The sequence below is a fragment of the Agelaius tricolor genome, unplaced genomic scaffold (genome assembly GCF_023055355.1).
Source record: "Agelaius tricolor isolate 1412-34295 unplaced genomic scaffold, bAgeTri1.0.p SCAF_17, whole genome shotgun sequence".
Lineage (NCBI taxonomy): Eukaryota > Metazoa > Chordata > Aves > Passeriformes > Icteridae > Agelaius > Agelaius tricolor.
Window position 1 is genome coordinate 16,000,538 of NW_027269277.1, and position 26,070 is coordinate 16,026,607.

General features: G+C 52.9%; 2 protein-coding genes across 2 annotated transcripts; one reads left to right on the forward strand and one right to left on the reverse strand.

Moving 5' to 3' along the window:
- The first annotated feature begins 1,391 nt into the window (after positions 1-1,391).
- Positions 1,392-8,228, forward strand: RBM41 (RNA binding motif protein 41). Its single transcript, XM_071442672.1, has 7 exons — positions 1,392-1,641; positions 2,309-2,425; positions 2,526-2,718; positions 5,362-5,566; positions 6,475-6,845; positions 7,458-7,605; positions 7,867-8,228. The coding sequence occupies exons 1-7, from the start codon at positions 1,634-1,636 to the stop codon at positions 8,022-8,024; spliced, it is 1,200 nt and encodes a 399-aa protein (XP_071298773.1). The 5' UTR covers positions 1,392-1,633; the 3' UTR covers positions 8,025-8,228.
- A 270-nt stretch (positions 8,229-8,498) lies between these two features.
- On the reverse strand, positions 8,499-16,015 carry LOC139597380 (nuclear pore glycoprotein p62-like). Its single transcript, XM_071442673.1, has 12 exons — positions 15,650-16,015; positions 14,460-14,845; positions 13,362-13,472; positions 12,770-12,901; positions 11,841-11,945; positions 11,298-11,406; positions 11,002-11,146; positions 10,529-10,578; positions 10,273-10,407; positions 9,493-9,604; positions 9,027-9,093; positions 8,499-8,714 (listed from the first exon to the last, which is right to left on the reverse strand). Exons 1-12 carry the CDS (start codon positions 15,943-15,945, stop codon positions 8,623-8,625), a joined length of 1,740 nt encoding a protein of 579 aa, XP_071298774.1. The 5' UTR covers positions 15,946-16,015; the 3' UTR covers positions 8,499-8,622.
- Between the last annotated feature and the right edge of the window lie 10,055 nt (positions 16,016-26,070).

The following is a 26,070-nucleotide window of genomic DNA, read 5'->3' on the forward strand; positions in this document are numbered from 1 at the left end:
GCCTCTGTGAAACAGATTTAAGAAGAAAGAAAAACCAATTTGTGGCTCAGTTGTAATTGTGGCCAGAGAAGAGTGGGGTGAAAACCTGTGAGGGGAACAACTCTGCAGTCACCAACAGAAGCAGGGGAAGAGGTGTTCCAGGCACCAGGGCTGAGATTGCTCTGCAGCCTGTGGTGAGGACCATGGTGAAGCAGCTGTGCCCCTGCAGCCCATGGGGATGCAGAGATCCACCTGCAGCCCATGGAGGGGCCCCAGGGCAGAGCAGGGGCATGCCTGAGAAGACACTGTGAGCCTGTGGCCGAGGTGCTCTGCTCCCAGGCTGCAGCAGCCTGTCCTGGAAGGACTCCATGGCAGAGGGACCCACACTGCAGGAGTTTGAGGGGGGCTGTTGCCTGTGAGATGGACTCACATCAGAGATGTTCACAGAAGTCTCCTGTGGGAGGGACCCCAAACCTGGGGTGCTGAACTGACCATGACCCCCATTCCCATCTCCCTGTGAACTGACCATGACCCCCATCCCCATCTCCCTGTGAACTGACCGTGACCTGCATTCCCATCTCCCTGTGAACTGACCATAACCCCATCCCCATCTCCCTGCACTGCTGGGGCAGGAGGGACAGGTTGGGGGAAGGTGTTTCTAAGGGCTGATTTGACTTCCCGTTATCCTTCTCTGCTTTGGTTAGCAATAAACTTATATTTAATATCTCTACTGTGAAAAATGCATATTTTATGATTGGCTTTTTGCAAATATTAAAATGAATATTATATGTGTTATGTCAGAAAGTTGTGCTGTATTAATTTTCTTAAGTAGTGTGTTAAATATAGTTTTCGGTAATAACAAAATGTTAAAATAGAAACTATGCTGTGTGAGATATTTTTTTTAAAGAAAGGACTCACACCGAGATACCAGCCAGAGAACACCTAAATCTTTCTGAGAAAAAGAATTTATTGCTCCCTTATCAGGAGAAATGAACTTCTTCCTGCCTCGCTGTGGTTTAACGATGCTGTCAGGATTCAGAGGAAGCAGCTGACACTGACCAGACAGAATCCTGTGTTTGAATGGAATTTATGCATCATGTATGAGATGTATGAATATGCAGCAGGCTATTGTTTTTAAGGGTTAATCCTCTGTTAACGTGTGTTCTTTTTCGGGCTTATTTTGCCCAGAAAGAGGTACCCGGACTGTCCTTAACTCTTTGTTTCTACTGTTTCCCATTGTCCTAATTCAAATTGTCCTAAATTATTATTACTCCAATTATATCGCTATTTTTATAACCACTTTATTACCATTAAACTTTTAAAATCTCAAAACCAAGCGCTTGGCGTTTTCCCCATCCCGCTCAGCCCGTTTTGCCCGTGACGACATCTGACGAGAGCGATCTCTTCCGGTGCTTCTCTCAGCCCTGCCTTCCACGTTCCCTCCCCCGTTCAGCTGCAGAGGGGTGCGGGTGTTTCTGGGGTGTGCCTGTCCCCTGTCCCCGCTCACCCCACGGCGGGCACCGCTCGCTGCAGGAGCCCCGGGGCTCCGCTCCGTGCCCGGCCCCGCTCGGTGCCGCTGCCGCGGCCCGGCCGCTCCTTCCGGGGCGGCTCCCGGTGCTCCCCTCAGGCGCTGGCGGTGCGGAGCGGCGGGGCCATGCGCCGGTGAGCGGGGCAGCCGCGGCTCCCGGGTGCCCAGAGAGCCCCCACGGGCTGCCGGGCACGGTGCCAGCCCCGGTGCCACCCCCGGTGCCAGCCCCGGTGCTCCGGCCGGAGCGGCGCCGGGCCCAGAGCGGGGGGAACGGGAGCGGGAGCACGGCACGGTCCGGGCTGGGCTGGGTCTGGGGTGGGTTTCGGGTTTGGGGACTCTGCTCCGGAGCGGGTGACCCCGGAAAGGGAAAAGCGCTGCTGAAATTCTCGGTTTCGCTTCGGCGTCGCGGTTTCGCTTCTTTCTTGCCTGACTCATTTGAAACTAGCCAGACAGCGCTAGATGCCAGATCCTGTGTTTGGATGGAAGTTATGCATCATCTTGTACCTAGATACTAGATGATTTTGGTCAATAAAAATGATGGCATGCAATTTTAAAGTGAACAAACAACCCCTCCACCAATACAAAAACACCCGAAGGCTAATTGGGGTACTTTAATATTCTCAAAGGAATCCCAAATCTGTTGACTTTTCTGGTAATGTTAAAGGGAGTTTTAGTCAAGTAGTTTTGGTTCCTTGTTTTGTTAAATGCCGTAAAATCAGCCCAAGAGGTGGAGGAGCTGTGGCAGGGATGCGTTTTGAGCCGTGTTTCCCCCATTGCCCATGCTGTGTTTGTGTGCCCCAGGGTGAACAGCAGCCTGTCCAGCGATGAGCTCCTCCTGGAGGACCTGGAGACAGAAGGGGAGAGGCAGCTGAAGAGCCTCCTCCACCACCAGCTGGACACCAGTGTCTCCATCGAGCAGTAAGTCCTGGTCTGGTGTGCTTTGGGAGGGAGCAGCCCCGTGCTGCCCCCGTTCCTCAGTGCTGAGCTGTTTGTGCTGCTGTGTTCCTGTGGCCCACAGGTGCAAGTCCAAGCGGAGATGCTTTGCCCCTGCGGCTTTTTACAAACCCTTTGGGGAAGAGGCTGCCGGGGCTTTGAGCCTGTCACAGTTCCAGGCCCTGCAGGAGAGTGACAAGGAAACCTCCTCTCTCCGGGAGCTGGGGCTCTCTGACTCGGAGATCCTGCTCTGGAAGAACCAGGATTCAGCAAGGAAGGTGGGTCTGGTGTTTGCTGGGGTCCCCAGAAAGGAGGAATTGAGAATCTGACTCCATGTTCTCAGAAGGCTATATTATATTAATTATATTATATTATATTTACAGAGATCTTTTATGAAAAAATTTTTCTTTAGAATTTTTCTTCTTGAGACGCTAAGAGGCTTCAAGAACAAAACGTAAACAATGGATATCTGCTGCTGTGGAATGTAACAAGTGGATCTCTGATTGGTTTCATAGAGTTGTTTTTAATTAATGGCCAATCACAGTCAGCTGGCTCAGACTCTTTGTCCAAGCCACAAGCTTTTGTTATCATTTTTTTTTCTATTCTTAGCTGGCCTTCTGAGGAAATCCTTTCTTCTATTCTTTTAGTATAGTTTTAATATAATATATGTGATAAAATAATAAATCAAGCCTTCTGAAACATGGAGTCAGATCCTCATCTCTTCCCTCATCCTTGGACCCCTGTGAACACTGTCACATATACATTATATTATATTATATTATATTATATATTAATGCTATACTAAAACTATACTAAAGAAAGAGAAAGGATACAGACAGAAGGCTTAACAAAAATGATAATGAAAAACTCCTGACTGACTCCTCAGAGTCTGGCACAGCTGATGGTGATTGGTCATTCAGTAAAAACAATTCACATGAAACCAATCAAACAATGACCAGTTGGTAAACCATCTCCAGACCACATTCCAAAGCAGCAAACACAGGAGCAGCAATCAGATAATTATTGTTTTCATTTCTCTCTGAGGCTTCTCAGCTCTCCAGGAGAAGAAATCCTGGTGAAAGGATTTTTCAGAAAATGTGACAGTGAGAGGTGGGCATGCTCTGCTCTCACCTGAGGGTGGTCAGCTACCTCTGACCCTGTGGCACTCTGGTAGAAAATTCCAGTCCTTTGTAAGCCATTGGTAAAGGATGGCCACTCCTGTAGCCCAGCACTATCCCACATTTTTTCTGGCCTCTTTTCTTTGGTGGAATGATCAGTGTTAAAAGGTGTGGTGGAGACAGGAGTGGGTCCTTCGGAACACAGTAGGATGTGAGGATATTCCTGCTTCTGCCTTGATCTCAAACAAATCATTTCACCTGTTTATACCTGTGTGTTAAGGATTTAAATGCTAGAAGAGAAGGAGAAAAGGCACCTCAACATCCTGCTTTGGGTATCCTTGATAGATCCCTGGATCCCATTGCTGATTTGGGATGGCTGTTTGTAGGGAGTGCTCTCCTTAGGGGCTTGCAGGTCCTTCAGGGGCCCTGGGACAGCCACATGAAATAGTGCAGAGCTCTCAGACCGAGTGTGGTGGCACTGCCTTGGCTCCTCCTTGGGTCTCTTCCAGCAGGTTTTTCCCCTTCCCCCACCCTCACCCTTATTTTTTCACATTCTAGAGACAAGAGGCTTTTGGGGTTGTCCTATGTCAGGTGCACTGGAGCATCCTGCTCTTAATTTGCCAAAGTAGAAAATGCAAACCAGGACTTGGGCTGATCCTTGGCTTCCCTTTGCCTCCTCTTCCTGAGTGATAGCTGTGTTCAGGAGAGAGTTGTCTGTGGTAATCAGGGGCTTGCCTCTTTTCCGCTGAAGTCATTACTTGCTTTGGTGTTTAAATGCAAATCCAGCCCTGGTGTGGCCTGATTAAAGCTTGGTGCAGAGAGGAGTGGTGTTAATTTAAGAATGAAAATCAATGTTGTCAGTACCAGCTGTTATATTTAGTATGAAATGTATTCTGGGACGTTCAGAAAAAATTATTTGTATGGAAAACACTCCTCTGACAGAAAAAAAAAAAAAAGGTGACATCAGGGTATGTCTTCTACAGGTTCTGAGAGGAGAATATTTATGGAGAAAGCCTAAGTCAGGTAGTGATGTGCAGCTTTGGAGGTGGAGGAAAGATTCCACCGTGAGTGATGAATAATGTCAGCTGAGACAGAACTTCAGATTGCCTGGGGAGCTCTTGGCAAAGTAGTGAGTGCAGATTTCTGTTATTTTCAGCTGCTAAGTGGCAGCTTTTTTGAAAACAAAGTACAACAAATTATTTCCGGGAATTGCTTTTCCGTATAAACAGCCTTTTGTGCCTGGAGGAAGCTGTGAAACGGTGAATGGCAGAAGCTGTGCAGATGTGGGGCAGAGGTACCATGGGAAGCTCTGTTAGGCCGTGCTCAGTGCAGGGAGAAAGCCTGGTTTGTAGCCCGAGGCAGAAGGATCTGCCACAGTAATTCTCAAAGTGAGTTTGAGAACAGAAAATGCAGCCCCAGCCCCATGGAAGCGTGTTCTGATGGAGCAGAAATGCCCTTCCAGCAGCTGGGGTGTGCTTTGGCAGCATGCAGTGGCCCCTGCAGCCAGGTTTGTTTGCCCAGGGATCCTCATCTCTTCCCTCATCCTGGGACCCCTGTGAACACGGTCACAGGTTCCAATAATTATAAAGCCTAAAAACACCCTACAACAAGTCATAAAATAATAAATTAGTCTTCTAAGAACACGGACTCAGATTCATTCATTCCTTCCAACAACGGGGGTCTCAGAAAATAGTGGAGCTGCTGATCGCAGCTGTGCTGTTTTGCAGGGTTGGGGCTGTGCCCTTTGGCTGGCTCTGGGGAGGAGCCCGTGCTGTTGCTGATCGCAGCTGTGCTGTTTTGCAGGGCTCGGGGCTGGGGGCAGCCCCCGAGGCCACGCAGGAGCGGCTGGATGCCATCCGGGAGAAGCTGGAGGAGCGGCGCCGCATCCTGGCGCTACCGCAGCGCTTCGCGGGCAGCAAGCAGCTGAGCCGGCGGGAGATGGAGATCGAGCAGGCCCTGTTCCAGGGCACCGACCGCCACTCCTTCCTCAGGGCCCTCTACCACCAAGGTGCTGCCCCCACCCAGGGCTCCTCCTGCACACACAGCCAGCCCCACACGTTTCGGTCTGGCCTTCTGTCCCCGAGGATGTGGTTCTGCCTTGGCGCTGTGTGGGAGGGGATATTTTCCTCTCTTATGGGAGCAGGCAAAGTTGGTTCTCTTTTATGAGAACTTAGAGGCTTTTACAGTGCATTTCTGGGTCTCTTTGAGGTGTTGCATGTAGTGCAGAGCAGCTCGGGGTGTGGGAGGGGAGCTGGGGTGATGCTTTGGTGGAGCCTGGAGGTCTGAGTTACACAAAGTGCCTGGGTGGGACTGGAGATTGTTCCTTATCTGCAGGGGGTGAAGGAAGCAAAGGCACAGAGCAGGTAAGAGGAAGAATGACTTGTTAAAGCCTCATCCCTGAAGGGGAATTGGGTGCAGTTGAAGGCTGGGAGATGCTGCTCTCACATTGTCCTCATTTCCATTAAAGAGAATTGAAAGAGATCATTGATGAGTCCATGTCATCATGTCATGGACCTTTTTAAACCCAGGAGCTTAATCTGATGTCCTTGAAAGCCAAATGTTCCTATTCCAGGTAGTGGTACAAGAAGGCAGCATGGCCCATCCTTGCTGCACATGCAGAGGAGGAAGGTGTGTTGAAGGAGTCACTAGAAAGTGCTGAAATGTGGCTGCAGATAGGCAAGTGAGGGCATCTCTGGAAAGAGCTCTGATGTAGCACAGGTGGAGCTGCTGCTCTCTTCAGGTTCATCCTGAGCTGAGGAACCAGCACTTGCTGGGACTGTTCCTGTTTTAAACAACCTGCAGGGCCTGGGCACAGAGGCTGGGGTGAAACAGGGTTTCTCCTTTCTGTGTCTCTTGCAGTCTGTGTGTTTTCCAGGCTATTGGTGATAGTTACCACATATCTCTGTTATGAATTAGATGACACTCAGAAGAGGGGAACAGATGAAAAGGACCCCATGGTTCATCTGGAGAGTGTTTACCAAGAGCTGCTGAGCAAGAAGTGCCCTGAAAAAGTCCAGTCTGCTGCAAGTGACCCCTGCTCGTCCCCCACCCCAGAGGGGTCTAGGACTGAGGAGTCATCACTTCCAGACCAGGAGGAGCAAGCAGAACAGGCAGCAAGTCCCAGTGTGTCTGCAGCAGAGCCCCAGCAGTCCCCTCCAAGGCCTGTGGTTATCAAAGAGCCAGTTGAGTTTGTCCCAGAAGAGGAGATCCTCAGGAACCGCCTCTCAGAGGAAGAACTCCGGAAAATCCCCAGGTTCTCATCCTACCATCCAGGGGAGCCCAGCAGGGTAAGCTGACATGAACCAGGATTTACCCCTGCTCAGCAGGATGCCCTGAAGCCGTGTCAGTAGGCAAAGGCTCCTCTTTGCTGTTGCCTTGAAGATGCTGGGGTGATCCTGCAGGCCAGGGGGGAGAGGAGCCTTCACTGTGGGGGGAAAAGGGACCTTGGGCTCTGATGGGGAGGCACCAGCCTGGCAAAGAGCTGTACCTGTGAGCCCAGCCCTCCCTGGCTCCAGCAGGTCACCTGTCAAGATGTGCTCTGTCTGTTTGGGCCTGGCTGAGTCCTGCTGTCACTTTATTCAGACTGTTCCTGTCTAGTAGCTGGAGATAATTGCATTTTATAAATAAACAGAATGAACTGAATAAACTGTTTTATAAATAAACTGAACTAGATAAACTGAACTGTTTTATAATAAACTGAAACTGTCAGCTCTTGATGCAGGCAAGCAGGGTGGTGCCTTGAGTTCAGAGCTGCCTTTCTCTGTACACCCACCTGTGCTCTAAATGCCATCATTAGCACGTGGGTGTGAGGGCTGAGCTAATTCACACCTTGAGCTGTACAGGCTGGAAGGTGTGTTTGCATGGCAAAGGCTGGCTGACCCTGTGTGTCCCTGTTCCAGGTGCTGTATTTGAAGAACCTGGGCCCCCGGGTGACAGTGAGGGACCTGGTGTCCCTGTTTGCCCGGTTCCAGAGGGAGGACAGCCCCCTGATCCAGTTCCGCCTCCTGAGCGGCCGCATGAGGGATCAGGCCTTCATCACCTTCCCTGGTGAGTTGCTGCCTTGTGCCTCTCTGTTCTTCCCTGACTCCCAAAGGTGTCACGTCCTCCTGCAGGGCACAGTGCTGCTGCCAAGCCTGCTTTCCAAGGAGAAACAGTGCCATGGTCCTTTCCCTGGGTTGGAAGGGATTTACCAGGGCAGAAGCGATGCAGTCTGTCATGTGCAGTGTTCATTCAGCATGTCAGAGCAGGCTGAGTGGCCAGCAGATGGGAACAGCCCTAGGATGACCCTGTGTCCCCCTCTCTTTGCAGACACAGAGTCAGCCCAGAGAGCCCTGCAGCTGCTGAACGGGTACAAGCTGCAGGGGAAGCCCCTGGTCATCGCCTTTGGGAAAAGCAGGAAGCACTTGCCAGAGGCTGACTCTGCCACCCGCAGCTCCTCTGCTGCAGAGAACCCTCCTGCCACGTGAGGGATGGAGAACCAGCAGCCTTGTGGAGTTCAGGGAGTCGTGGGGAAGCTGTGGCTGAACCAGGGACAGTGCAGGACCAGCAGTCTCAGTATGGGGAAAGGAGAGCTGGGGCCTGGGCTCTGCTTGAGAGCTGGGCAGTGCCCACACACATTGTGGCAAGGAGGGAGGGAAGAGGCCAGGTAAATAAATGCACTGATTGTGGTATTTCCTTAGTGTGTGCTTCTTGATGTTTATAGTCCCAAGTCTTCTAGGGCCAAGTGTGCTGCACTGTGCTGCTGCTGCAGGGCTGTGTACACACCTCACTCCTGGGAGCCTCCCAGCTCTGCTGGATCCCCTGGAGCCAGAGACTGCCCCAAGCCCTCCAAAGCAGCATTTGTGTATCTCAGCAGTCTGCAGGCACAGCTAAAGCACAGAGACCAAACTTCCCCCACCAACTTCAGGCAGCTACTCCTGTCCAACACAACAAAGATCACCTTTGGGAACAAACAACACATTTTATTGCAAGAAAAGGAAACAAAAGCCAGGTCATTATTTTGGATCTCAAAACCTGCACAGAAAAGAGAGGTGTTTATGTCCATCCTTTGAACAGGGGAGTGTTTCAATCAAAGGTGATCCTAAAGCTGCGCTCCTGCTCCTTGCGGCGACTCTCACAAACCTTGGTCACCTCTTCCACCTTCCTCTGCAGCACAGCTGTGGCAGAAACAAGGGATTAATGTCACAGTCACCCCAGAACACAACCCTGCACAGTTTTGCTTGCAGGACAAAGAAAAACATTTTAGGAAGGCTTTTTTGGTAAAACAGCAGCAGCTGTCAGGAGTAACTTCTGAGCAGAGGCCTCTAATCAGGCACAGCAGGAGAATTCAAGGCCAGAAGGGACAGTGCCACTGAAGGTGAGGAGGAACACTCCTCAGGCATCCTCAGGAATTCAAGGATGAACAAACACTCACACACAGGCTCCTGCTTCCCATTCACAGTCCCAAAAGGCTGCAGGACAAAGCTCACCTGAATTCTGGTCAATCCACTGCAGGGAATCCATGTGTGCATTCAAAATTTTACAGATCTGCTGAAGCTGAGCAGAGAGAAAAGGTGCAAGTCAGTTGTGAGAGTGCATAAACAGCAAGAGGAGTCAAAAGCAAGTTTCTCCTTGCCCAGCTTCCCTAAGGCAGCAGCCACTTGGCCAGGGAAGTGTGTGCAGCAGTGCTGCTCCTTTGCTCCTCCATACCAGCAAGAAAACTGCACAGTTTAGAGGATATGTCTGTGGCTTTGGCTTATTTTCATTTAGACCTAGGAACCAGCAGAACATTCCTCACCTCAGGCTTGAGGTGGCAAAATTCAAAATGAATGTGGAAAAACTCAGTCTGCAATACTGAAGCGAAACATTTACTGAAATAAAAAGCTGCTGAGTACAGCCATAAGGAGTATTAAGATCAATTTAATGTAAATAATAAAAAAAGAAGCTTGCACTTACAGGGTCACTCGTGTCTGCTGGGCCCCTGGATGTGTTCAGGTGCTCAGTGATGTCCTTCAGATCCTGTGCCATGCGCTTCAGCTGAGCATCGATGTTTTCAGCCAGTTTGTAGCTGCAGAGCACACAGGAAACAAGATCAGAATGGTTAAAGAAAACTCTGAAGAGCTGCTTACAGTCACAGCAACTGTGGGCAATCAGAATGAGCTCCCACATCTGCAGCAAAGAGCAGCAGAGACCTGGAACAGCAGCCAGAGAGGCTCCAAACCCACACAAAGGCACTCCCAGCCCGTCTCCCTTGATCTACAGACAAGCAGGAGAGTGGAGGATGCCCTGCAAGGCTTTGTGGGGACTGAGGAAAGGAGCAAGCCTGGATTCAGGATTCCTTATCTCTTGAACCAGACAAACACTGCCTTTAATTACCCAGCCATGATGCATCACTAAAGCCTTACGAGGGAGCCTGTGCCACACAGTTCCCTGCTCTCACCACTGCTGGCACTGAGGAACCATTAACTCTCCGAAATTATGCCAAAATTAGTAACCTCTTCCCAGACAGCTGATTACACCAACACCCAAAGAGCTTTTCATGCTGATTCAAGGGCTTCCACTTACTATTCTAGTTTCTAAAGAGTAAAATCGAAGTTGCCATGCATAGAACAGGATTAAATATGTGACAGCAGGCACTGCTTGTTCAGTCCTGTCCCCCATCCCAGCCCCATGTGCTGCTGGCTGCTGTGAGCCCAGCACAGGGCCCATCCCCATCCCCAGCAGTCGGTGCCTCACGTCCTCTCCCGTTCCTCATCCGCGTGCTGCAGGTAGATGGTCCCGCTCTGCTCCTTCACAGACTCCTCCAGAGGGGTCAGCAAGTCCTCCAGCTCCTTCTGCTGGGACAGAATGAAGTCCAGTTCCTGATCCAGTCTGCAAAGAGAAATGCCAACTGCTTCCCTTTCATGTGGCAGGCATTGCACAGCTGTCCCACAGCCAGGCAGGACCATGCAGAGAAGAAATGAAATCATGTCAAGTGCTCATGGTCTCCTACCTCTTCTGGTCAACCTTCACCTTCTCTACTTCTCTGTGTAGTGAAGTAATCTGGAAACAGAAGACATTTCATTACACCTTGAAAACCAAGAAGTCAGCTCTGCAAAGAAGAGAGGTGGGAGGGAGAGAGCAGTACTGTTCAAGTTCTGCTGGAAACAAGAGATGGTCACAAAGATCTACAGACCCAAGATGGAGTAAGGGAGAAATGATCCTCCCTTATTCCTCCTCCCTATTCCACGGCAATGATGGAATAAACTTGGAATGATCCCCCCTAGGAGAACCTGGTATCACAGAGCAAAGGCACAGAACAGACTCCAAGGCCTAAAGGCCAGAGCAGACACCCAGAGACTGTGAGAAGCAGCCAGGGGGAGCTCACAGCTATTTGTACCATGTTCTAGATGCCTGTTGCACCTGTGACAGAGCCCTTGCAGGAGCCAAGCAAGCAGAATGAGGTTGCTCTGGAGGCCTCCTCACCTTCTCCCCATTCTCGATCAGCATGCGGTCCCAGGCATTGACTTGTGTGGCCTGATGCAGGAAGTGCTTCTCTTGGTCCTCCAGCTCCAGGCTCCACTTGTTGATCAAACTCTCCAGCTGGGCATAAGTCATCACTGGGGGGGCACTGAGAGGAGTCAGGGCAGCACAGCACACGAGGTCAGCACAGACAAACACCACAACTCTCACTGATCTCCCCTTCCTCCTGCAGAGCCCAGCCTGAGCCCTGCAGCTGCTCCTGGCCAGGCAGCAAAGGGTCAATGGCAGCAAACTCCCACCTGGCTGTGGTGGTTGTGGTTGTGGCAGCTGTGGAGGTCACAGCTCCAATGGCACCAGTGGTAGTCAATGGCTTCAGGTTCAAGGGAAAGCCAGAAGCAGAGGTTGTCCCTGCAGGCAGAGACTCAAGTCAGGCAGCAGAAGGGGACACAGCTGGCACCTCTCAAACACAGAGCAGCTCCAGGTGCCCATGGCTGGAGGAGCTGCAGCAGATCCCTCTGAAGGGAACAACAGCAAATCCCACATCTGTCAAAGGAGGGAATGAAAACATCCCCAGCCCAGCCCCTTGTTTTACTGCTAGAACCAAGAACTGCCAGCACACCCAGCTCCTCCCCTGCACCTCGGCAGTGGATGAGGGAACATCTGTGTTTTCACAAAGAGATGGAAAAGGATCAGAGAAAGACAGACTGTGCTGTTTTCAGTCACTTGAGGGCTTTACAAATCACAGCTGCTCTGCTCCTACTCTAACATGGCCCTTTACAGCTGTACATAGCAGTGAATTCAGTCTCCCTTCTCTTCAGTGCCTTCCAGCATGCTGTTCCTACCAGTGGCAGTGCTTGTGGTGGCAGCTGTGGTTCCAGGAACCTTTAATCCAAAGCCAAGTGTTCCCAGACTGGCTGTCCCAGTGGAAGCAGTGGAGGTGGCACCCACTGTGAAGAGAAGACACCATTAGCAGGCTGCATGAGCCAGGGAATGCAGGGCCCTTGGAGAAGCTGTGCCCAGCCTGCTCCACTCCCCCTGCAGCAGCAGCAGCCCCAGGGGAGCAGCAGCAGCAGCAGCAGCCCCAGGGCAGCAGCAGCAGCAGCCCCAGGGCAGCAGCAGCAGCAGCCCCAGGGCAGCAGCAGCAGCAGCCCCAGGGCAGCAGCAGCAGCAGCCCCAGGGCAGCAGCAGCAGCAGCCCCAGGGCAGCAGCAGCAGCAGCCCCAGGGCAGCAGCAGCAGCAGCCCCAGGGCAGCAGCAGCAGCAGCCCCAGGGCAGCAGCAGCAGCAGCCCCAGGGCAGCAGCAGCAGCAGCCCCAGGGCAGCAGCAGCAGCAGCCCCAGGGCAGCAGCAGCAGCAGCCCCAGGGCAGCAGCAGCAGCAGCCCCAGGGCAGCAGCAGCAGCAGCCCCAGGGCAGCAGCAGCAGCAGCCCCAGGGCAGCAGCAGCAGCAGCCCCAGGGCAGCAGCAGCAGCAGCCCCAGGGCAGCAGCAGCAGCAGCCCCAGGGCAGCAGCAGCAGCAGCCCCAGGGCAGCAGCAGCAGCAGCCCCAGGGCAGCAGCAGCAGCAGCCCCAGGGCAGCAGCAGCAGCAGCCCCAGGGCAGCAGCAGCAGCAGCCCCAGGGCAGCAGCAGCAGCAGCCCCAGGGCAGCAGCAGCAGCAGCCCCAGGGCAGCAGCAGCAGCAGCCCCAGGGCAGCAGCAGCAGCAGCCCCAGGGCAGCAGCAGCAGCCTGGCTGCCCCTTCATTGCCCCAGGGACAAAGCTGCCTGCAGAGACTCACGTGAGAGGCCCGTGGTGCTGGAGGAGGCTGGGGCTGAAGAAGTTGCCACAGATGCAAACAAGGAGGGCCCCGTGGAGCCCAGCACTGAGGTGGTGCTGGTGGTGGAGGCCGTGCTGGCAGCTGTGGATGTGACTGCAGGGACAAACAGCTCCAGCTGTACAAGCAGAGCACACTGAGCTCCCACCCCCTGCCCAACAACCCTGCTGGGAGGGTGACACCAACTGCCCAGCCACACCTCGTTCTTGGCCATGTCAGCATTTTAACTTCCTTTCCCTCTTATTCTCCCTCCACTCCCTGTCTTTCACAATCTGCCCATTTAAGATTGTGCCTCCCTTCCCCTGTGCTCCCCAAACAAGCACAGAACAGAATCTGGCATTTGGGACACAATCAGAAGCACAGGACACACTGTGCAATGGCTCTGGGAGCTGTCACAGATCCCCACTGCCAGGGCAAACCCATAGGAACAAACACTTGTGGCCCCTCCCCACACCCCAGGATAAGAGATTTGTCTGCTTCCAACAGACAGCTATAGCCAGGAGGAGAGAAGAGTCCCCAAAGCCTTGAGGAATTGTTTTCTAGAACAGCTTCCTACCTCCCAGCTTGGCTCCAAAGCTCAGGGTGGGGGCCTGGCTGGTGCTTGTGGTCAGTGTTGCTGTGCTTGTACTGGTGGCTGCGGTTGAAGGCTGAGCCCCAAAGGTCAGACCTGGAAGCAGGAGCAAAAGGAAAACATGGCATTCCTTCCTCCAGGCTAAAGAGCAACTGCTCCCCAGCACTGCAGCCCCTGGACAGGCCTGTCAGAAACACCTCTGGCCTCAGCCCCTCGCTGCTCTTTGCCCCAGCATAAGCCAGAGGCTGCAGAGCCAAACCCCCACTGCACCCTCAGACACCCCCATGGCAAAGGCTCCCAGGCTGCAGCTGCCCCCGAGGCTGTGTCACAGCACAGGGCACAGCTGAGACAGCCAGGACACACACAGAACCATCATACAAACACAGAAAGCCTCAACCCACACAGAGAAACACCAAACCACTGCAGAAGGCTGCAAGCATCTGCCCTTCTTGTTCTTTAGCCCAACCCTTTATACCCCTCCTGTTGATGCACTGCCCCTGTGTGCCCTGTGCTCCCTTTGGTGGTTCCTCAGCACACCTGGGCACTCCATGGCTCATTGCTGCCAGTGCTGCTCACCTGCTGCTCACAGCTGTGCCCACTGGGGATGAGGCTGGGCCAGCCCATCCCAGTGACCCCAAACTGTGCCTGCAGCACAGCTCCATCCCAGTGACCCCAAACTGTGTGCACACAGCACAGCCCCATCCCAGGGACCCCAAACTGTGTGCACACAGCACAGCCCCATCCCAGTGACCCCAAACTGTGCCTGCAGCACAGCTCCATCCCAGTGACCCCAAACTGTGTGCACACAGCACAGCCCCATCCCAGGGACCCCAAACTGTGCCTGCAGCACAGCCCCATCCCAGTGACCCCAAACTGTGTGCACACAGCACAGCCCCATCCCAGTGACCCCAAACTGTGTGCACAGCACAGCCCCATCCCAGTGACCCCAAACTGTGCCTGCAGCACAGCCCCATCCCAGTGACCCCAAACTGTGTGCACACAGCACAGCCCCATCCCAGTGACCCCAAACTGGGTGCCCCTGTCCCAGTGTGTCACTCCACGAGCCCCAGGCTGCTCACCCACCTGTGGGCTGCCCCCCGAGGCTGAAGGGCGCTGCTGTTGGGGTGGCAGCTGCCAGGGTGGCCGTGCTGGTGCTGGCAGCAGCCGCAGGGGCCGTGCCAAAGCTCAGCCCTGCTGACGTGGCCGGCGTGGCCGCGGTGCTGATGCTGAACCCGGCCGTGCCCGCCTGGCTCGTGGTGCCACTGGAGAAGGTGAAACCTCCTGGTGTCCCAGAGGGAGCTGTGGTGCTGCTGCTGCTGGCAGCAGAGCCAAAGGCAAAGCCAGACGGGGCTGCTGCCTGACTCGAGGGGGTGCTGGTTGCCGCAGGGGCACCAAAGGAAAAGCCCCCCGGGACTGCAGGAGCTGGAGTGGCAGTGCTGGCCCCAAAGGTCACTTTTGGGGTGTTTGCCCTAGGCAAGAAAAGAAAAGAAAGGAAGCCATTCTGCTTGAGACACACATCCACCCAAGTGCACAGCTGGCTTTCTCCCTGACCATTTGCTGACAGCAGAAACCTCCTTTCAAAGAGATGCACAGCTGGCCAGGCTGTGTCAGTTCTGATAACAGGCTCCATCCAGCTGCTGTCACCTGCCATCCCCCCTCAGGGCTCATTCCACTGCCTGTCGCTTCATTACCTCCACCCACCCAGGTACCACTGGGCATTTGATGGCAGCACACGTGGAGCTGCTCCTTCTCTCAGCTCACCATTTCCATTCCCTTTACACAAGGCTGGTTTTTTCCTGCTCGTCCCCATTTGAGCTCCCTTCCCACAGCTCCCATCTAGCAAGCTTTGCCAGCAGCAGCTCTGCAGAACCGCTCCAGCACTCGCCGCCTCTCCTGATCGGCAAATCCCTCCCAAAGTGCCGGGAAAACATTCCGAGCACTCCGGATCCGGGTCAGAGAGAACGAGACGTTTGATATTGGGCAGCAGAGCTTCAGCATTTCTGCGTGCTCGCGTCTCCAGCCCGGTTCCAGCCGGGATCGCGGAACATCTCCTTCCCCACGCTGCGGGGGCTCCGGTGCGAACGGACCGGGACCGGGGCCGGGGCTCGCCGAGCCCTGCGGGGCGCTGGGAAGAGCCGGCACAAGGGCCAGGGCTCGCTCCGAGCAGCTTTCCCCGCAGAGCCCTCGCCCAGCACCCACAGGACCCCGCTCCCTCCGTCCCTGTGTCCGTCCCTCTGTCCCTGTGTCCGTCCCCGCCCGGCCCCGGGTCTCACCCCAGCGGGAAGGCGGCGGCTGCCGGGGCGGCGGGGGCCGCGCTGGTCGAGCCGAAGCTGAAGCCGGAGGGCTGCGCGGCCGTGCCCGGCCTGCTGAAGGAGAAGAGCCCGGCGGGCTGGCTGCCGCCCGCCGCCGGCGCCGCGCTGCCGAAGCTGAAGCCGGTGGAGGCGGAGGCGGGCGCCGGCGCGGAGAAGGAGAAGCCGCTGCTGGCCGTGGTGGTGGCGGCGGCGGCTCGGGGCGCGCCCAGGCCGAAGGCGCCGCCGGGCGCGGGCGCCCCGAAGCTGAACTGGCTCATGGCCTGGCGGCGGCGGCAGCGCGGGCCGAGCTCCGGCAGCGCCCCCGGCACGGGGCCCGCGCGCGGCGATGGCGTCACCGCACCCCGCCCGGCCCGGCCCGCCCCCGCGCCTTCCCGGTCTACGCGGCCATTGGTCAGCGCGGCCGCCACTCGCGGGATGTCGGTTCCGATTGGCTGTCTGGGTGCGAGGGGCGGGGCGTGTCGGCGTTGCTGTGGGGATGAGGGACGCGGCTGCGGGAGCGGAGCGAGGGACAGGGGAGAGACCGGAGCGAGGGACAGGGCACACCGGGACCCGAGGGACAGGGGAGAGATGGACCGGGGTGTGGGACAGGAGTGCGGGACTAGGGGACAGCAGGACCGGAGTGAGGGACAGGGAACACTGGGTCGGAGTGCGGGACAGGGGACACCAGGCTGGAATTGCGGGGCAGGAACACGTACGTGCCAGTATCTGCCTCTCATTCACACAGGCGACATTAAGTCAGGAACTTTTTTCAGTGCCTGCTTTCTTTGATCACTGCCTGACCTCTTTTTTCCTGTTTAAAATAACAGCCTTTCATTCCAGAGGAATCCATCCATTTCAATGAGATCATTTCTAGAGAATTGGGTGGGTTTTAGTTCAATGTGCTGATTGAGTCACATTCCAATGGCAAAACATCAATAGAAAAATTAATTTCCTGTGGAGAACTCCTGACCTGTTGCAGAACAAGAAGTTTTGCTTCCTTACCAAAAATTTCAGCTTAATGCTAAGTGGGAAGAACTGCTAGAGTTTGGACAAGTATCTGGATGTTACTGAAGGAAAATTATTTTCTCTGATCAACAAATTCCAGGGTGCAACCAGTTCATATGGCTCAATGGCTGTTAGCTGTTGAAGTTCAGCATTCCATAAAGCCAGATAAGATAGCCTTTATCATTAAGTAGAAATTATTCTTGGCTCCGGAGCCCAAGAAGTAAATTTTTATAATTCAGAAACCAGATAATAAAGGAGCTTTTCAACAGAAGGAAGCAATGTCAGCAGCTCTCTGAGGATGGAGACCTATGAATGTGTTGGAAAGTTCAGTGAAAACACCTGTGCAGTTCAACTTGTGGCTGCCAGAAAAATGATAATTACATTTTCTATTCTAAACCCCTACGTGCCAGATTTTCACCTTGTGCTTCTGGACACCAACACAAATGGACGGTGGTGCCTAGAGAGAACTTCTCCTGACACTGTTTCCTTGTCACTCCTGACTGTGCTGGTGCCTTCCCCTGGAATCAGCTGTTCCCAGTGCTCTGTGCTGCACACAGGGGTTAAACTGCATTTCTCTGTGTGCTCTTCTGAGATTACCCCACCTTCTCAGGTGCCCTTGGGTCAGAGATACCAGGCTCTGCAAGTGGAACCAGTGCTGAGGACTATGCTCCATTGAGGTTGGAAGCACCAACAAGGTCCAGCTAACCTGCATTCCATATCAGAACCTCTCCTGTGGAGAGAAAAAAGACAGTTTATTGTCATAAGCACTCATTTCTGGGGGAACAGAAGGCCCAGTTGGAAGGAAGGACAGGTTACACAGGAAAATGAGGGAGATGCTGTTCAACAGTCCATGTGGCCAGAGCTTGATTAGTGCTTGCCAGTGCTGTGAAAGACAGTAAGAAGGACTTGTTAAAACATGCTAACAGCAAAAGGAGGCTCAGAGATCACATCATCTGCACTGATGAGGTCAGACACCTCGCAAGCAGGGACATGGACAAAGCAGAGATTTTTAATACCTTCCTCATGTCTGTCATTAACATCAGATGGGCCCTGGGACCCCTGGAGCTGTGATTAGGGGCAGGATAAACTCCCAGCCGAAACTGAACGTGTTTGAGGCTTGCTGCTCCAGCTGGATGCACACAAGTCTATGGGGCACGATAGGGTTCATCCCAGGGTGAAATGAAAATGCTTGGGCTGTCATCACAGCATCTCTCTCCCTTATTCTTCAAGTCTTGGGAGCCTGGAGACGTCCCTGCACACTGGAAGCTGGCCAAAGTCCTAGTTTTCCAGATGAGCAAGAAGGAGGACCCTGGTATTTACAGTCCTGTCAGTCTCACTCCAGTGCCTGGTGAAAGAGTTATTTTTCTGGGCATTATTGAAAATCACTTGAGAGACAACACAGTCTTTTGGCTTCCAGCAAGGAGCAGGCTTCTGGCTGAGAAAATTTCTCTGGATAAGCCTCTCATTCTTTTCAAGTTTCGGGACGGGGGGAGGGTGAGAGCTGAGTTTATTTATAGGCGTGTGTGTGTTTGTGTTTCCCACTGCTCTCTCTCACGCTGCAGAGCTCGCTGCCCGTGTCCTGCAGAGGGAGGTGACCCGCTCCCACACGGTGGCACTGCTGGCCTGCCTGTGTCCCGCACGTGTCCCCTGCCTGCCCACCAAGGGTCCTCAGAACGGCCCGGTGGACCCTGGCATCTCGCAGAACCACAGCACCGTGGCCCTGTGCAGCTGGCTGGTGAATCACAGAGCGATCTGGGTCACCTTCTGCTCCTCCCTCCGGATTTTGGGGAAGGGGAAAGGCTGGGTTACGCCAGCACTGAACACATGGTGTGGTGAGAACAGTGCTGCTCATCCTGCTCATCCCTCGCTGCCCCGGGACACTCATGGGGCCAAACCCCTCCTGTTTTCCCTGCCTCAGCTCCCCCCCAGACCCCTCTTGTTTCTCCTCACTGCTGCCATGCTGGGCCTCTTTTCCAACACCAGCTCCATCAACACCTTTTCCCTCAAAGCCCGCTCATCTCTCCCAGCACCCCTATAACTCCTCTGTAGCTCCACATTTTTCTTCCCAGAGAAAAGCAAGGCACGATTCTTCCCAAGAATATTTCTGGGATTCACATTCTCTGAACCTCAGAGAAAGAAAACACAATTCTTATCATTTGCTGTGCCTGTGTTTGTGCCAAAGCAGAATGCAATGTGGAGATTGTTTACCCACAGTGATGGTGTTTTGTTTCCTTGGCCTGTCAGGGCCAGGTGTGTGTGTGTGTCAGGACTGTTGGGGGACAGTCACGAGATTCTGGGCAGTGTGTGCAGGGTTGAGTGCTTGGCAGATCCAGTTTTAGATGTATAGAATAATACAGATTAATAAAGTAATTAATTAGCCTTCTGATATCCATGGAGTCAGATGCATCATTCTCTCCCCTCCTTGGGGCCATCACAGGATTGCAATACTCCTCCATGCTCTTTTTTCCTCCTGTGCTTTCCTTTGTGCCCACATCCCTTTGCTCTTTGCCCAGGGCTGCCTTTGAGCAGCTCTGCTGGGCCAGAGCACAGACTGGAGGTGGGGAGGCCTTTCCCTTCCTGAAGTCAGGCTTTGGATTCTTTCATAAACGGCTCAGGCATCCAGGGCTGTGTGAGGTGCAGGGTCTGGCTGTGTTTCTGGACAAGCAGCTGTGGCCTGCAGGACCAGCATGGCTCTGCTGTGGCCACACTGGACTCTCCTTGTGGCTGACACCCTGCCAGGCTCAGGCTGAGCTGGATTTTGGCCTTTCCACGCCGTCAGGGCATCCATCAGTCTGACCAGCCCACGCAGCTGCTAAACTGGGTCCCGCCTGTGTTTTCCTCCGAGCGTGACAGTCTGTTTGTTAAATAATGTAGCAACACGAGGTTCCTTGAACTCAATTTATCTTCCCGGGTAGCCATGGGAACAGCCGGCGGGTGCTGAGCCGGGCTTGCCTCAGATCTGCTGCAAGGAAGGCTCTGGGGGAGCCTGCCTGAGCCCTGCTCCCTGCATCTCCAGCTGATGCTGTCCTGCCTGGCAGCTTCCCTTGTTTGGCCCTGTCTTCTTAAACTCCTCTTACTCTTCTTCAGCCAGCAGCATGGCTGTGGTCACCAATTGTTGTGGTGCTGTGAGGGTCCCCAGGACGAGGTGAGAGATGAGAATTGACTCCAAGTTCTCAGAAGGCTGATATATTTATATTATATTATATTATATTATATTATATTATATTATATTATATTATATTACATTACATTACATTATATTATATTATATTATATTATATTATATTATATTATATTATATTATATTATACTATATCATATCATACTATATTATATTAAAATTATACTAAAACTATACTACAGAAAGAGAAAGGAGACATCAGAAGGCTAGACAAGAATGAATAATAAAAACCCATAACAGACCCAGAGAGTCTGACACAGCTGGCTGTGATTGGCCATTAATTAAAAACAATTCACATGGGTAAACTCATGAGGTAAACAATTCTCCAAATCACATTCCAGAGGTGCAAAACACGGAGAAGCTGAGGCTCCTCATCTTGCCAGGAGAAGAAATCCTGGCAAAGGAATTTTTCATAAAATATCACAGTGACACATGGCTGTACTTTAAACTTGGAAATGTCGAGGATGATGGGTGTTTGAGGAAGATGAGGGGTTTGGGAGCAGCCAGATGTGACAAAGGGGAGAGGCTGCACTCAAAAGATGCTGCATGTCCCTGTGCTGCCTGCAGTATATGGTTTATGGGAAGAAAACAAGGGCAAGTGCAAATAGTTCAATACTGTTCAAGCCTGAGGTGGTTTCCAGTGCAGAAGCATCTTGAACCCTGATTTCCTCCTTCACACCTTAAAATGACTGGCTCCAAGGAGCTGAGGAGAGCCCACCCTTGCAGTCACACATTCCCTGTCCCTCCTGAAGTGCATTCTTTCACCCAGGCCGTGGGTGTGGGGGAGAGGGTGCGTGGGTGGCCAGCCCAGCATCCCTCCTTTGACTGAAACTCTTCATTTTACCTGGAGAGGCATGAGGCCATGTGACAGAAAGCAGTGCTCAGGTGATATCACCAAACGTGTGCTGTGTGCATTGCCTGAGAGCCAGAGTTGAGCAACTCAGTGCTGTGGACAGAGATCCCCATCCTGCATGGTGAGGGTTGTGCCACATCATTTCCTCCTGGAAAGGGCAGCATTTATAACTTCTTACAACTCACCAGAAGGGACTTTCTCTGTTGCTATTGCAGGCAGAAAGGACATGTCTATACAGCTGTGGGGTTTTTTGCAGTCTGTAGGACCTGTGTCTGTCTCCACCATTCCTGATCTCCTGCTTGGTTGAATCCTGTTTAGTTTCCAGGTCATCTTTTGAGATTTCAGAGCTGTTTCTGTGACCTCTCTTGATTTTTTCAGATTGTGTTGTTTACTGTGTTTCCAGGTCAGTGCTGCAGGTGGGAACACTTGAGATTGAAGGTATGCCCCTTGTCTCCCTCTGTTCATGGTTTGAAAGCAGCATTTCTTACCTTCATTCATTGTTTGGTGTTTTGTTTCTGACATCTCTCCAGCCAGTCCTCAAACCACAGGCCCACACTTCAATCATATTCAATTTTCAGTAGAGCTGTTGAGGAGATTGAATCTGTACTAGGATATTGCAATGAGCTGAAGTTTTACTTTAGCAGTGTTTGGGATGCTTGCACCAGTTTTTATGGTTGCATGAAATATATTTTCTGAAGTACAAAATAGCCAATGATCTTGGGAGCATCCATGCTTCTGACCATTCTGGGAAGTTTTATGCCCAAAGCCAATCATGCTTTGAGGCATCTACCCTGGGTGGGTGAAAAGACAGACCTTTATTTTCTTCTCCAGAGCTGCTTCTAAAGCAGGAAATGTCCACACCTCCTTCAGACTTGATCTCAATGTTCTTCACGGCACATATGCGTAATCTTAGCTGCTGCTGCTCCTCCTCTTTGCATCTTTTTTTATTCCCTCCCATTTAAGTAGCTCTGTGATCTGAACTTTATCCCTAACATACTTGACCTTATTTTTCAGCAGATTATTCACAGACATCCCCAGAGTTTTTCATGGCGTGTGTCAAGCCCTTGGGCTAAATCCTGTCTCCTGGTTTATTCCTGCCACCCAGGGAAAGGAGAACATGGCTGAGTGATTGTCATGGTTTAACCCCAGCTGGCAACTCAGCCCCACGCAGCCACTCACTCCCTCCCCGCCGGTGGGATGGGGGAGAGAATTGGGAAAGTAAAAGTGAGAAAACCTGTGGGTTGAGATAAAGACAGTTTAATAACTAAAGCAAAAGTCGTGTATGCAAGCAAAGCAAAACAAGGAATTCATGCACTGCCTCCCATGGCAGGCAGGTGCTCCAGGAAGGCAGGGCTCCATCGATTACTTGGGAAGACAAACTCAGAATGTTCCCCCTTCCTCCTTCTCCCCCAGCTCTGTGTGCTGAGGGTGATGCCATAAGGTCTGGGGTGTCCCTGGCTGTGCCCCCCAGCTCCTCACTGCTGAGGGTGAGGAGCAGGACAGGCCCTGGCTGGGTGCAATCCCTGCTCAGGGAGAGCTCAAACACCCCTGGGTTATCAGCACAAAACCAAACCCAGCCCCACAGCAGCTGCTGTGAAGGAAATTCAGTCTGCCCAGCCAAGCCCAGCACGGTGATGTGCAGAAAACAGACACTGAGGAGTTAGTGAGAGGAATGGGCTGTACTGACTGAGGAGGTGGTGAGCAAAGGGCAGCTTTGATGCAAGCATCCATCAGCAGAGAGCCGTGAGCCTACGGAAGCGTTCAGCAGCCTGTGAACAGCTAGCAGGCTTCATATTCTCACCTCTCTGTGTCTGACATCAGCAGCAAGATAAAAATATATGCTCCTTACAGCAATACATGGGTCTTTTGGCATTTCTTGAGCTGATTTGTTTTCCCCAGTGTGAGGAAATAACACACAAAGTAGTTCTGTGATGGAGCGTTTCCTAAATGGATGTAGCTTGGCAAGCTGCAGCTATTAATTTTCCTTGGATAAGCTGGTATCAGAGTAGCTGGGTTTGAAACTTGGCACTTCTCTTCTGCGTCTTTCAAAACTCTCTTGAGGATGCCTGTGCCAGGAGTTGCTGCCAGAGTAGTTTGGGGGATTAAGTTGTGTAGTGGAGATAAACACATATTGGAGGTGAGGAGGTCAGAAAGGCATCTTCAGAGATAAGGAAGGTTGGTAAAGCCTTCTCCTCCCAGTGCCCGCTGTGCCAGCACCGTGCTGTGCCCCATGAATTCCTGTGGCTGCACCCAGCAGCCCTGGCAGGGCTTGGGGGGACCCAGCCTGTCCTGCCCTTGGTCCCAGCATTGCATGGGGGTGTGCAGGAGCAGGCAGGGGTGCAAGGAGCCAGGGAAGAGCAGTGGTGTGTTTCTCCTCAGCTCACTCTGCTGAAGGCACTGTGGCTCTCTTCATCCCCTCACTGAGCTGGGAGCTTTAGTCCTGCATTTCCTGGGCAGCCTCCCTCTGCTTTGCAAAGATCTCCCATGGGAAAGGGCAGCTGCACTCAGGGACAGCTGAGGGTAAACTTGTCTCCTCACATAGGACTGGGCTGCCTTTACACTGTGTTTTGCACTGCTTATTCCCCATGAGGATTTTACTCAGTACTGAAGTTGGGTGGATTAGCTGCACCTGTGACTGTGAGGTAAAACAGTTTTCAGCTGCAGAACCCCAAGGCAGGAATAAGCCCTTGGCACACTGGTCACCCAGCACAGCAGGGAGATGGGGCTCCCTGAGCTTTGGGAAGGAGGCCATAACCCCCAGCAAGACCCTTGTTTGTCAGCAGGCCCTGGGGTGTCAGCTACAGGCACAGGTCTGCCCAGGCAGGTGGAAATTTATTGTGTGCTAGCAGGATCCAGGCAGCTCCCTGGCTGGGCTATGGGCACTTTGCTCTGGGAGCTACTTCCAGGGGCTTTGCCTTGCAACAGGGGGGTCCTTTCCCTTGCCAAGGATGTCCCTGGACCCAAAGCCTGCTCTCCTTGCCTTGAAACAAGGAGCTAATTGTTTTTCTCTGTGATATCTCTCCCCTGCCACCTCCCCAGCAGCATGGAGGTGGAGCGAGCCTTGCCCCAGCCAGCAGCCAGGCCTGGCATGAGACATCCTGCCAGTTCACCATCTGGAAACGTTAAAATAAAGGGTGTTTGGGAAGGGCAGAAGGCTGAGGAGGAGGTGCTCAGTCGTGGGAGGATCAGAGGCTCCAGTGGTGGGTGAGATGTGTGCCTGGCTCCTGTGGCAGTGGGGAAGAACCAGAGACAAAGAGCAGTGCCCTCATTCCTGTGAAAGTGTGCTGGAATTGTTCAGAGGGCATGTCAGCATCACAGTGGTGCTTCCAGGGATAGCTGAGGTCAGCCTGTAGCTCTGGAATGTCTGCAGAGTCTCTGGGCTTTTCTATGCCCTGAAAAATACTGAAGGCTGAAATTGTGCCCACAACCTCAAAAGGAAAAGGCTAAAAATTTGGGTAATGAAAATGCATCTGTTGGAGAAATCTTGGGAGCACCTGGCAGGTAGAGCTGGTGCTGTGGGACTTTGCTCCAGTGACCTGAGGAACCTAGAGAGACAGCTTTTCTGGGAAAGCAAGTTCAAGGCAATCATGCTGCTTCTGACGTGAGTCTTGTTCTGCTCTCAGCCCTTTTTAGCAGGCTGGACGTCCCAGAAATAGTGGGTGTTGTAAGTTCTGTGAAAAAAGACACCTGACTTGGGGAAAGATTAGCTTGCCAGTGAGGGAAAACCTTCATTCAAAGCACACCCTGATATCCTGAGTGGAGATAGAAGGCAGCCCCAAAGCTGACTGGTTTCTCTGCTTATGGGAAGATCTGTTCCTTCCAGACTTGTGGTGCTTAGCAGGGAGCCTGGAGGGGCTCAGCTGTGCCTGGGGTCTGAGCATCTTCTAGGCATGAACCTTTGTTAGCAGCTGCCAAAATGTTGGTGCCCTCAGGCTTGGAGGTGCCAGGATGGCAGGGATTGCTTGGGCTGACTCTCTAGACTTGCTAAGGTGGTTGCAGCTCTGTTTGTTCATGCAAAGGCATTTGGGATCCTCTGGTCTTCCTCTCTCTGTCTGTCACAATTTATCTGCAATTCTCTAAACCAGTTCTCCAAATCAGATTTTGGCAGATTTTGGAGATGGAGTATGTTTTTCCCAATACTTCTTTAAAATCTGTGGAAGACCTTATGTTTTACACTATAAAAGTATGCCTTGCTCACTGAATTGGTTTGGGTTCTACTACAAAGCCTTTTTTTTTGCTACTACAGATTGCAGGTACATGAGGCTTGCTGAGATCACTAATTGAAGCTCCTCCAGTAGAGATTGGACTCCAATTATTATGGAACAATCAGATTGTGATGTTAATGCAACGCCTGGAAGATCAAACATCCGTGTCCTCTCCACGGGTATCAGCTTTTCTGAGATAAACACCTTTTATAACCCTCCTGATAGATTTCTGAGCTGTTGTTCAAACAGGAAGGTGCTTTCTAGCAATCTCCAAAGGCCTCTGTCCCCTGCAGTGTCATGGAGTTCATTCTGCCCTCATATCTTTCCTTCAAGACCGAAAGATCCTTTAAGGTGCCTTTAAACAGGTCTCACCTAGGAGGCTGTGGACAGCCATGAGTTTGTGCAGCAGTTTTTCCCCTGATAGGAGGTGTTTTCCAAAGAGGGGCTTGTTCCTCACCTCCAGTGCAAGCAGGACAGAAGAGCTGGGCACCAACAGCCCGTGCTGTGTGCCCTGACTCCAGACAGGGCCATCCCCACGGCCCCAGGAGGTGAAATGTGAGTGCAGTTGCCAGCTGAGCACCACAGATAGCAGAGGTGAACCCATGAGGCTCTTTCCTGGGCTCAGGAGCATGGCTGGGGCAGGGAATGCCTCTCCCACTCCTGTCAGTGTGTGACTTGAGCCCAGCCTGGCAGTCAGGATTTGGGGTGTCCAGGGCAGCCCCTTTCAGCTGTGTATCCTCTGCTGCTCCTGAGAGGCTGCTGCAGAGCCATGGGCAATGTTCCACATCAACCCTGGCTTGCTGAGGGGCCAGGAGGGCTCTGACACGGCGTGGGAGGCAGCTGGGAGTGTGCTGTGGCTGGGCAGAGGGTGGAGGAATGTGCTGCTCCTTTCCAAGTGCCTCAGCCCATCAGGAACCTGGCTTGAACCTCCTTCCCCCTCCCTTCCCTCCTATCTGAGCAAAATTCCTGGGGGCTGTGGGCAGAGATGGGCCCTCCCAGCACGTGGCCTGATATTCCCCAGAGAGCTTGCGTGGATTATTTGCTGCTGCTCCAGGTCAGCTGTGCCAGGCAGAGATGAGCAGCAGGTTGAGAATGCCAGAAGGAGCTCTGCCTGCCTGTAGGGCTCCAGGGAGGCAGGAGGTGTGTGATCCTGGTGGCT

Coding starts and splice junctions, on each gene's coding strand:
- RBM41 (XM_071442672.1), top strand. Junction 2,719..5,361: donor ACCAGGATTCAGCAAGGAAG/GTGGGTCTGGTG, acceptor GCTGTTTTGCAG/GGCTCGGGGCTGGGGGCAGC. Junction 6,846..7,457: donor ATCCAGGGGAGCCCAGCAGG/GTAAGCTGACAT, acceptor TCCCTGTTCCAG/GTGCTGTATTTGAAGAACCT.
- LOC139597380 (XM_071442673.1), bottom strand. CDS start 15,945: ATGAGCCAGTTCAGCTTCGGGGCGCCCGCGCCCGGCGGCGCCTTCGGC. Junction 11,147..11,297: donor ACCACAACCACCACAGCCAG/GTGGGAGTTTGC, acceptor GACTCCTCTCAG/TGCCCCCCCAGTGATGACTT. Junction 10,408..10,528: donor GTGAAGGTTGACCAGAAGAG/GTAGGAGACCAT, acceptor TTCTCTTTGCAG/ACTGGATCAGGAACTGGACT.